The sequence below is a fragment of the Dipodomys ordii genome, unplaced genomic scaffold (assembly GCF_000151885.1).
Source record: "Dipodomys ordii isolate 6190 unplaced genomic scaffold, Dord_2.0 Scaffold18, whole genome shotgun sequence".
NCBI lineage: Eukaryota > Metazoa > Chordata > Mammalia > Rodentia > Heteromyidae > Dipodomys > Dipodomys ordii.
The window spans coordinates 18210504-18221506 of NW_012267234.1; the positions used below are offsets into that span (position 1 = coordinate 18210504).

The 11003-nt window shown below is 63.2% G+C and overlaps 2 protein-coding genes across 2 annotated transcripts in view; one reads left to right on the top strand and one right to left on the bottom strand.

Moving 5' to 3' along the window:
- The window catches only part of Dnaaf1 (dynein, axonemal, assembly factor 1), a 13719-nt gene extending 8938 nt beyond the window's left edge, over window positions 1-4781 (top strand). Inside the window, exons 4-9 of the mRNA XM_013012704.1 lie at window positions 944-1110; window positions 2107-2346; window positions 2531-2634; window positions 3340-3393; window positions 3872-4193; window positions 4585-4781. Coding sequence (XP_012868158.1) covers window positions 944-1110; window positions 2107-2346; window positions 2531-2634; window positions 3340-3393; window positions 3872-4193; window positions 4585-4673 — 976 coding nt within the window. The 3' untranslated portion in view covers window positions 4674-4781. The remainder of the gene's footprint in view (window positions 1-943; window positions 1111-2106; window positions 2347-2530; window positions 2635-3339; window positions 3394-3871; window positions 4194-4584) is intronic.
- A 90-nt stretch (window positions 4782-4871) lies between these two features.
- On the bottom strand, window positions 4872-10195 carry Taf1c (TATA box binding protein (TBP)-associated factor, RNA polymerase I, C, 110kDa). Its single transcript, XM_013012623.1, has 15 exons — window positions 10136-10195; window positions 9761-9899; window positions 9229-9310; window positions 9007-9104; window positions 8819-8908; window positions 8663-8736; window positions 7920-8158; window positions 7723-7839; window positions 7520-7637; window positions 7368-7439; window positions 7137-7272; window positions 6905-7048; window positions 6285-6459; window positions 6068-6205; window positions 4872-5990 (listed from the first exon to the last, which is right to left on the bottom strand). Exons 2-15 carry the CDS (start codon window positions 9896-9898, stop codon window positions 5107-5109), a joined length of 2505 nt encoding a protein of 834 aa, XP_012868077.1. The 5' UTR covers window position 9899; window positions 10136-10195; the 3' UTR covers window positions 4872-5106.
- Window positions 10196-11003: the final 808 nt, after the last annotated feature.

Below are 11003 nucleotides of genomic sequence, written 5' to 3' on the forward strand. Positions count from 1 at the left end.
CAGTTTTGTGGTAGTTCATTGGAGATAAGAGTCTCATGGACTTTCCTTCCCAGGCTGGCTTTTTATTGTGATCCTCAGATCTCAGCCTCCTGAGTAGGATTACAGGCATGAACCACCAGCACCCGGCTCATCTACTTTCCTACAGAATGTGACCCATTACAGTTGTGATTTGCACTTACCTAGTAGCTAACACAATAGCTTCCTCTCACATAATTGCTGGCAATCTGTCTGTGCTTTGAGAAAACCAATTCCATTTCTTTGCTCATAAAAAGATAACCAGAAGCTGGGCAGTGGTGGCACTAGTAGCTAGTAATCCTAGCTACTCAGGTGGCTGAGATCTGAGGATCACAGTTCAAAGCCAGCCCAAGCAGGAAAGTGAGAAACACTTATCTCCAGTAAATTACTCAGAAAAAGCCAGAAGTGGTGCTGTGGCTCAAGTGGGAGAGTGCTAACCTTGAGCAAAAGCAGCTCAGGGACAGCACCAAGGCCCTGAGTTCAAGTCCCAGGAGAGGGGGGGAGAGGAAGGAAGGAAGGGAGGAAGGAAGGAAGAAGGGGGAAGGGAGGGAGGGAAAAGACTAGACTTTTCAAATAGTTGTTTTGGGTCATCAGAGAAACAGAGCAGGCTTCTTTCAGTATAGCAGTGCGTTTCAGTCTCCCCCATGTTGTTCTGTGGCCCAACACCTTATTTCTGTTCATGGGTGTATGATATTCCATTGTCAGGAGCAGCTGGATCCGCTTAGCCACTCACCTATTGAAGGGCTTTGACCAATGAGAATAAAACTGCCCCGAGCACGCACGAGCAGGCGGTGTGGGCAGCGGCCGGCTCCTCTGTGCCCTTTGCTTTAGGACATGAGCAAGTCTGTTGAGACAGCCCGTGCTTGGCGTGTGCCCCTCGCTGCTGAGAGCCCATCCCCATGCCTGGGTCTCCCCTCCTCCTCCACAGGGCTTGTGCCGAGGCCTGGGCCCGGGGTGGGCTAGCAGCCGAGAAGGAGGAAAGGCGGCAGTGGGAGACAAGGGAGCGCAAGAAGATCCTGGACAGCCTGGAGGCCTTGGCCATGATCAAGCGCCGGTCTGAGGAGCGGCGAAGGGAGAAGGCAGGCCAGGAGAGAGGTGCGTGCTCCAGGGGGGCACCCCTGAGCTGCCGGTGAAGCCACAGCCCTTTGTCTCCGGGATGTTTTGAGCATGTGTTCACTCACCTGTGGCTCGGTCTCCAACAATTACACGTAAATTTCAAACTGGTTCTAGAGCTGGGTGTGTTGGCTCACACCTGTAAACCCTGCTACTCAGGAGGTGGCATTTGGGAGGATGGAGGTTCAAAGCCAGTCCAGGCAAAAAGTTAGTGTGGGTGGCCACAGGAAAGAGCAGCACAGTCCCTTTCCAGCTGGGTGGGGTGGTTCATGCCACTGGGGAGGCTGAGGCAGGGAATCACGCGTTCAAGGCCAGCTGGGTTGCAATATGAGATCCCATCTGTGAAACAAAGAGCATACGACAGCACTGGAACAAGAGTGCTTCCTGCCATTTCCCTCCTCGCTGTGTTTGACTGTAACAAAAGACTTTTCATATTCAAAAATGGAAAAATGCCCCGCCCGACCAAAAGGTGGCAAAATTACATTGCTTTCTGCCTACTTGAATGACCATACCATGAAGAGAAGACATTTCCCTGCTGGGTGGGCATGCATTTTTTTTTAATGTTTTGGAAGACTTTCATGTTTTCAGGAAAGCTGAAAGGACAGTGAAGTGGTGACTATTATTAATGCCATTCAGATGGGGTGGCTTTAAGCATCTTGCCATACATCTGCCCCCACCACATACTTTCCTCCTGAGTCAGTTTTTCTTTAGGGCAGGGTCTTACCCTGTAGCCCAGGCTCCTCTGGAACCCACAATTCTCTTTCCTCTGCCTCTGAGTGCTGGGATTACAGGGGTATGCTACCGTGCCTGGCTTTCCAGCTTTGTGCCCTTTAAAGTGTGGCAGCTCCTAAACGACCTTGGGCTGGGCTGCCTCCAAGCCCCGCTCTGGTCAGTGGGTTCTGGAGGGCCCTTCCCGTGGGCCCGCCGCCCCGCATTCCCATAGGCCCTCAACGCGCACCGTGGACTTGCCCTGTCCAGGGGAGAAGCCACAGCCACAAGGTGCGGAGGGTGAGCCTGCCAGCGAGGAAGGGCCGCCAGCGCCCCCCGCGGACGCAGAAACGCAGCGGAAAGTAGAGTTGTTCGTTAACGAAAGCTTTGAGGCCAAGGACGAGCTGTTTCCAGAAAAGTCGGGTGGAGAAGAGGAGCTGCCCTTGGAGGCGAACAGAGAGAGAGAAGAGCCAGCGCAGGCCCTGGCCCCTGGGGGAGCTGCACCCCAAGGTAATGCAGCTGCCTTCTGGGGGCCCCCTCTGCCCTAGAGTTCCGAGCCCACGGCAGTGATGCCCACCTCCCAGGCCAGCATAGGAAGGGAGGCGGCTTCCGGTGCTTTCTGTGGCTTGTCACGGGCTGCCCATTTGCCTGGGGAAAGCAAGCGCAGGAGTAGTGACCCATCCTTGTTCCGCAGAGTCCCCCAGCCCTGGGTCGGCGGCTGATGGCGGCTTAGCTGTGGCGTCTGGTGAGGATTTCGAACCTGTGGCCCTGGAGACCAAGGAGAAGCTCTTCATCGATGTAGGTGGAGGCCCAAGCTTGGGGGACACCAGCACACAGCTGGCAGCGCAGGGATGGGGTCCACACCCCGTGTCCTTGCCACCCACAGGGTGGCCCAGGCTAGCGGTCCGCACCGCCGAGGGCTCCCTCGGGCGGGGCTGTGCGCACTCAGGTGCGGGCAGCGCGGCCTTGGGACCCGGGGCAGGTCCACTATCACCGGAGGCCTCTCTGCAAAGCCTTGCAGCCCACTAATGGCCACAGCCCAGGAGTGGCCATTCCTGACTGCCTCCGTCCCGTCCGTCCCCGGGGGTGCTGAGCGAGCGCTGGCCTTCAGCCTCGGAGTCTAGCCATTTCCCAGGGGAAAAGGCGCTCTGGGGACAGGCCAGGGCACAGGACTTGGCAGGGCGGCGGCTGCCCCCTCTGCTTGGCCCCAGGCCACATCCTGGCTCATTTCTAATGCCACACTTTGCATTGTCACCTGGCTCAGTGCCGGTGGCCCACGTGTTTGGTTGTGTATATGCATTCCTATGTTTACACATAGCTAGACAATTCCAAACTAAGTCCTGTTGGTTCTGGGCTCTGTGAACATACCCAGGGCTGCTGCTGGGGGGCCGGGGTGGGGAGATGCTCCGCAGTTTGGGCGACCAGTGGCGTCTCCAGACTTGGCCATACAGAAGGCGGACGCTTCTTGCCTCCCTGGTGACGCGTGCGCATTGGCTCTTTCAGGACCTGCCTGACTTGGAGGACGTTGACGGTACTGATGCATCTCTGGAGGAGCAGGTGAGACTGCCCGCGCTCTGACTTGTGTTGGTTCTCATCTAAAAAGCACATTCCTCTTGGAGATAAATGTCCTTGTGACTGGACTGCCTGCCCCAGCCTTCCTGGAGGTGGCGCTGCTGTGCTCTCAAGGCCCTGGCAGACACTGGCTTTCTCCCACTTATCTGCCTGCTGACTGGTCGCAGCTGTGCCCTGCACCTGAGCCGTGCATGGGGGCATTTCCCAACTCACCTCAGGAATCTGATTGGCTGAATTATGTGTGGACAGAGGGGAGGGCGAGGGATGAGGCCCACCCCTCAAAGCAAGCCCAGGTGTCCAGGGCTCCCGGGGAGCTGTGGTACAGGGGCAGCAGGTGGGCAGACACCTGGCCAAGCCTATCAGACACCCAGTTGGTAATGCCACCCTGTGGTGTGGGGGAGAGGGCGGGTACCCCGGGTGACTGGTGCAGATGGAGCTTGCTCAGTTTTTCTGTCCCCAGCAGGAATCTTGTCCAAAGATCGAGGCCATCTCAAGCTTGAGTGACGACGATGCCGACAGTGACCCTGAGCTGAACCACACCCACGTGGGCGCCCTGACCGGCATCTTCACCCTCTCTAAGGACCCCTCCAAGAAGGCCCGGCAGCCTTTTATGGGCGTATTTAAGGAAGGGACAAGTGAGCAGACACAAAGGCAGACCACAGCAGCCCTGGGGCCACTCATTCAGGAGCTCAGTGACCCTGAGCCCGCAGGCCAGCTGCCCCTACCCTGCACGACAGACCCTGCACCTGCCCCTTCCCAAGAGGCTGGGGACAGTCACCCACCAGGTAACATGCCTGCACCCCAAACCTGGGGGCCATCCACCCTGGAACAAGATCAGGGGCAGAGGGGTGAGGACGGTGGGTGACAATGAGCCTCAGCCTGGAGCGCTGGTTCACGACTCAGGACAACTCCCAGGCTCGTGGGTCAGCTGCCACTTGTGGGGTGTAGCCTGGGCTGAGCCTCCAGCTGCCTGGTGGCCAGAGAGCCCAGCAAGTCCCCGGCTAAGGAACGGGCTTTCACATCATCCTTGGCTTTTCTGGCCTGGGACAAGGCCGAGGTACTGTCTGAGGTGTAGCTGCAGGTGGAGGAGGCGGGAGCTGCAGGTGGGCAGCAGGTGGGGGAGGGGGAGGGCGCTGCGGGACAGTGAGCACCCTTCTCTTCCTCTTGTGTCTTCAGGTGACAAAATGGAAAAGCATGAGGTATGGTCGGTGGCAAAGCCCAGCATGGAGACAGGCCGAGAGGACATTGAGTTTGGCTTGGACTGAAGCCAAGGTGGCCCTCACCATCAAACTGGCAGGGGCAGGGAGTGGGCACGGGCTACCCCTTCCTCCCACAGGGTGGCCACGGAGCCCACTCTGAAGGCTGGGCTGTGAGAGGTTCCCCCCCCCACGTGGGACCCCAGGTTCCCTGTACACAAGCAGCATGGCTAGTGCAGTCACGCGATGTGATTATAAACTTCTTGTTAGCAGTGTCACAGGGCTGGTGTGCACAGATCACGTGCCTTTCCTGCTAGGCTGGGACCACGTGACCCAAAGCGCAGAGAGGGCACAGGCAGTGTGGAACACTGCAGGGGTGTCCACAGTGGGCCCTGAGAAGCTGGGGTGAACTGAGCAGATGGTCCCCCCCATTCCCACCAGACACCAGTGCCCCCAGCCCACTGCTGCCTGCGGGCTCCCCGGGAGGCAGCCTCCCTGGCCCTCAGAATCCCATGCGCGGCTTCTTCCGGGGAGGCTGGGAGCTGGTAAGGCCAGGCGTCTGCTGCGAGAGGGGCACCGTGGCTTGTTTGGGGGTGTCCTCGGGCGGCAGCCTGGCCACCTGGTCCCGGAGGCGCTGCCGCCGCTCCAACGGGGCGCGGGGTAACCAGGGTCCCGACAAGGATGCCTGGGAGGGTGGCGTCACTGGGGGCCGTGGCGCGGCCTCCGAGGGGCTCGGGGTGGGGCCGCCGGGGCTGTCCGGGTGGTCTATGCAGCTGCTCTGTGAGAAGGTGCTGGACAGCTGAGTCCGGCGCTTGGCCCGCTTGGCCTGTTTCTTGGGCCCCGAAACCTTGTCCTGCTGTCTCCCCCACCAGGCAGCACCCCGGCCTTCCCAGGCCTCCCCCAGACGCTCGGTGAGCTGGTCCTGAGGGCCTGGCTGGGGGGCGGGGGGCGGTTCTGCAGCAGGGAGGGGGCCCAGGTCCCCGCGCCGCAGCAGCCGCCCCTCGGCCATGGCTGCCCGCAGGCGCTCCGTGGTCTTCCCTGCGCTCTGCTGCAGCTCCAGGCGCCCCAGTAGGTGGCGGTGGGAAAAGGTGGGTGCAGTCCACGTACGGGGTACACGGGGTACCTGCAGCAGGGCCTCCATCCACCGGCTGCAGTGGGCAGTGGCCTGGGCGTCCCAGGACGGTGTGGGCGCATGGTCCTGAGGGTGAGAGGCCGCGCCCGCAGGAAGGCGGTGGGGCCCCGGGCTGCCTGGAGGCCCCTCATCGCGGAGGCTGCAGGCCGTCTGCAGGCGGAGGTGTTGGTAGAAGATGTCCCCGGCGGCCGAGAGCTGGAAGACTGACAGGATGGGCGTGGAGCCACAGGGTGGTGGGATGGTGGCAGACAGGCCTGGAGGGAGAGCATGGTGATGGGCGAGGCTGGCACCTCCCTTCCCGTAGCCGCTGACCCTCTCCCTGCCCGGCTACCTATAGTTGGAGCTTCCAGGCGCTCTTGCAGCTGCTGATGGCTCTTGGGCTCCAGCAGGGGAAAGGCAGACAGGGAGTCGGTGCAGGAGGGCAGGGACTGCGGGTGTGCGGCCAGCCGGGGCGGGGAGGTCCCGTCTCCTGGAGGAAGGACAGTCAGCTAGGCCCAGGGACCCCCACCCCGCGGGCTCGCCACGCGCCCCTGGCCAGCCCAACCCACCTGTGATGTGCAACAGCTGCAGCTGCCCCCCCTGGCCCCCCAGAAGCAGGGGCTGCGGGCAGCTGGGGCCAGGAGGAGGCAGCAGGCGGGCCAGCAGGGGCGGGGAGGCCAGGCCGTGGTCCCATTTCATCATCGGCACCAGGGGGAGGCGCTCGTCCACCAGGTAGAGGGAGAACTGGGGCAGGAAGGAAGCAGGACTGACATCTGGAGCCGGCCCGTGGAGGCCTGCCCGACCACGAGGCTCTCGGGGCACGTGGGAACCCAGCAGCAGTACTCCGCCCAGCCTTGTGACCACCCTGGGCGAGCCGCTGGCACAACTGGAGACATTCTTAGAAGACTACACAGGGTCCCACCCGGAAACCTGCCCCTAGCCAGGACCCCGCGGGGGGGGGACAGATGCGTGCCTCAGCAGGAGCCACCTGCTCTGCACAGGCGCCCAGCTCCGCCCCCGCCTGGATGCCCACTGGAGTGGCACTGAGAGGAAAGGCCACCCTGGCCCGCCCGGCCACCACGCACAGACATCTCCAGACAGCAATTCGAGTGCTGCCGCAGCTGCTGCCCGCAGCGGCCGAGGCCGTGAGCAGCTCTGGTGCCTGAGGACGGGGTGGAGGTGTGCTCACCTGGGTGCAGACGAGATGCAGCGTGGGCGGGAGAGACCCGCCGTCCGTCTGGCCCAGGTACTGGACGAGCAGCACACGTTCCCCTTTCTGGCAGGAAGCCTCTGCCCCCCCTCGGAAAAGCATCAGCCCGCAGCCCGGGGGTGCCTAGGGAGGACACGGGTCAGAGCTCCCCTCCCCCCACCGTGTAGGGGTCGGAGCCCGGGGGCGGGGGGGCACCTCCACCTATGCCCACCTGTGTGTCGATCATCTTCACACCGGTGCGGTCACCCACGGTGAGCACCCGAGGGTGGGCTGTGAAGTCTGCCCAGCGCCAGGGCGAGAGGTCCCGGAACACGAGCGTGTCCGAGTCCTTGTAGATCTGCTGTAGCCTAAGGGAGAAGGCAGATGTGGGCACCAAGGCGGGAGCACGGGGGCCAGGCCCGGGTGAGCGCGGGTGGCATGCTTATGGGGAGAGGGGCAGTACCCGTCCTGGGGCGTCCAGAGGCACACGGCTCCGGAGCGGCTGCACACGGCCAGCTCCCCCGGCAGGTGGGGGCTGTGGGCACAGGAAAGTGTGAGGCGGATGGGGGCAGAGGGCGCAGCCGGCCCTTCTCCCAGCCGCCTCCGGCCCCTCACCTGAGACTGACCCCGGTGGCACCCTTCTCCACCTGGACCACCTGCAAAGGGGCGGGCCGCCCCTGCCTGCCCACCTTCCACACGGCACAGTGGTAGTCGGAGCGGACAGCCAGCAGTGCTGCGGAGGAGAGGTTGGGGGGGGTGGTCAGGCTCTGGTCAGGCGGCAGGCTGGGTGGGGTAGAGGAGAGGTGCCAGGGCCTTACTTTCTCCCTGGACGGTGGAGGTGACAACCTGCCGAACAGGTCCCCGGAGCTGGATGCATCCAGGGTCCCCTAGGACCTGGGGGTCACCGGCGGAAGCCAAACTGACCTCGTGGAGATCTGAGCTTCTGGCTAAGGATCACACGGGCTCCCACCCCAGCTCCGGCCCTTCCCCTCCTCCAGCCAGTGACAGAGGATACACAGCCTGTCCAGGGCGCCCCCGGTGGGGTAGACCAGCTGCCCAGTGCCCACAGTCCTGCCAGGCAGCCAGGCCAGGGCGCCCCCGGTGAAGGCCTCGTCCAGCATTAGCTGCTCCCACTTCAGGGCCAGCTCCTCCCGCAGCAGACGCCCCAGCAGGCTCGAGACCGTCCTGCTGAGGACGGGACCCCCGAGGATGGAGAAGCGGCGCTGCCGGTGGGTGAGGTACGCCCAGGGACACCTGGGGGCAGGATGACAGAGGATGACGCTGAGCAGCCACAGACAGGACACTGGCCAGGCTCGCAGTGTTTCTATCCACCCACAACCACCCCCGTGCCCCACACCGGGAGCACACGTGTGACCCCTGCGCAGAAACGGCAGGAAGATGGAGGTGGGACCCCAGCCAAGCCTCTTCCCTCGGAGTCACAGGCCGCCTTGCAGGCCCTTCAAACCGCCGTGCAGGAGTCAGGCTGGGTGGAGGGGAGCCCATGATCCAACAGGAGACAGAGTCCCCCCGCCCCCCCCCCCCGCAACATTATTATCCAACACCTGGCCGCAGCCAGGCCTGAGATCCAGGAACAGGCTCCTGGAGTTGAGTACTTCTGGCAGAGGGAAACCTAGCTCATGAGCACATGGGGTGGGGAGGCGGATGTGACAGAAACCTGGGTCACACTGCGGCCCCTTCCACATCCCCACCACCAGTGCCGCCTCGCCGCCATCCGGTCCTTCCTCCCTGGCCACTTGCCCCCAGGGTTGGTGTCCGCTGAGGTCCCGGACCAGGTTCTTCACGCTGACAACCGTCACTTTCTTAGAGCGGCTCTGCGAGGAGAGGCTCGTCAGGATCCCGCGCCCCGCGCCTCCAAGTGAGGGAGCCTTTCCCCGGCCACTCCGGTCCACTCACCCGGTTTCCCTCCAGCTTGAAGTTCTCCAGCATCAGCTTCCCCAGCGGGGTGAAGGCCACGTCCCCATGATCCCACAGGAAGTGGCTGAGCTGCAGAGGGGAGGGGGACACAGGAAGTGACCCAGCTGCAGGGGGGCGGGCAGGTGCCAGGTCACTGAGCATGGCCAGGGCTCCGTGGCACCCCTCACCTGCTCAGTAATGTCCAGCACAGCCCGGGGCTGCCTCCGATAGGGGTTCGCGCCTCGGAAAAGGAGGTCACGGGCTGTCAGGCCAGGGTCCCAGGGGTCTAAGGAAGATGAAGTTAGGGGAGAGACTGGGAAGCCCCAGTGATGGTGGGGGTCTGGGGGTGTCTGGCTGGACGCCATTAGCAGGGCCAGGGGGAGGCGGGCAGGGAGGAAGCAGGCCGTTACCGGGGCCGGGAGGCAGCAGGGGGACGGGTCCTGGCAGCGCCGGCTCCCACAGCAGGTCCTGGGCCGGGGGGAGCGCCCCACCCTAGGGAAACAAGCAGTCCAGCCCAGGCTGGTCAGGGCTGATCGCCACGCCTGCTCCCACCCCACCCAGCAACCCGCTAGCTGGTCCAAATGTTACGGTCCTTTTGCTGATGGGAGACTGTGGCATGGAAGGCTGTCACTTGTCCCGGGGGACAGAGCCAGTAGTAAAGAGAAGAGCTGGGCAGATCATGGCTGCATTACGTTTTAGAGCCAAAGAGCGAACCACCCAAGTGTCCTCCAGCGGATAAATGGAGGCCAGGCGCATCCACACGGTGTGTATCATTCAGCCACAAAAAGGGATCAAGTACCAAATGAGAGAGAGCCTGAGCAAGAAGTTGACAGGAAAAGTGGGGCCTGCTTTCTGCCAAGTCACCCCGTGTGGACACACACACTCCCAGGGGACTGGCCAGGGCCCCTCCTGGAGCCGCCAGGGCCCTGGGGCCATCCTCACCTTGGAGCAGGGGAGAGGGGACTCTGGGAGGGTCAGGGCATCTCTCCAGCTGCACATGAATGACAAGTCGGGAATATCAGTCATGCCAAGGGGGCCAGTCATGAAGAAGGCTGGGCGGAGGGGGCTGGGGAAGTCCATCCTGGAAAGCAAGCAGGGGCAGACATCGCCTCAACAAGGCTCCTGGGTTTCTTGGGATGCACACCCAGAGGCATCCGTGCGGAGGGAGGAAGAGCAGAAGGGCAGCCTGCCTGCTGGCCTAGCCTGGGTGAGCCACGGGGGGGAGGGAAGGGGAGGGGACGGGCACCCAGGAGCAGCATCTTAGAGATGGGCGCAGTCTGAAGCAGCGAGGGGAGGTGAACCCCCAGGCACGCATACCTGGCAAGATGGCTCTAAACCCAGGGACAGCAACTGCTGGAGAAGCGTGAGGAACAGCGAAACGTGGAAGGTAGGGGACGCAGGCAGCTGGGTGAGCGTGAGCTGCACCACGCAAGACTATGGCCGGTGCCGGGGCCCAGCCTCGTCCACCTGTCCTCCTACTGGCAGGCTTGGTGCTTGGCTGTGTGCGGAATGAAAAGCTAAGTGAACACAAAGCTCTCCCGACTCGGGAAGAACCTACCAGCTCTCCTTGGTGAAACCCACAGCAGAAGGAAGTGTCCTGTTCCGGTGCTGAGGACAGCTGGGATCCCCGGGCCCCCCACGCCAGCAAGGCGGTCTTTCTCAGCAAACCTTTCCCTACACCCGACTGCATGTCATCAGTCCCCCGCCCGCCTCTGCACGCCCACGGGCCGTCGGCACCACACACAGCCCAGCACACCACAGCGACGGCCGCTGGGTACGGTGCGCGCCTCGGGGCTGCCCAGCACGCTCGGGCCTCCGCTAGCTACGAGCTGGCTGAGGATGGAGGCCGCGCGGATCCGCTGAGCCCGGCCCCCCTGGCCTGGCCTCTGGCTTTCCTGGCCCCCACAGCAGCCAGCTCGGGGAAGGGCGCCTCGCAGCGACGCTGCGTCCCCGAGGGGCGAACGCGAGGACACCATCTCCAGCCACTCGGACCTTCGTGGGGCGGCTTCCCACCCCAGGGCCTTTGCACCTCCTCGCTCCACTCGGAAGAGCCCCAGCCCTCGCCTGGGGGCCGGAGGCGCCTCGGCCGGCCTCGGGCGCTCCAGGACGCAGCTGTGCTCCCCCCCACGAAGACGGCCCCCACGGCGCACAGACCCGGGCCCCGACGCCCTCGGGCCCCGCTGCC

Coding starts and splice junctions, on each gene's coding strand:
- Taf1c (XM_013012623.1), bottom strand. CDS start 9,898: ATGGACTTCCCCAGCCCCCTCCGCCCAGCCTTCTTCATGACTGGCCCC. Junction 8,737..8,818: donor TCAAGCTGGAGGGAAACCGG/GTGAGTGGACCG, acceptor CTCTCCTCGCAG/AGCCGCTCTAAGAAAGTGAC. Junction 7,049..7,136: donor TGAAGATGATCGACACACAG/GTGGGCATAGGT, acceptor TGTCCTCCCTAG/GCACCCCCGGGCTGCGGGCT.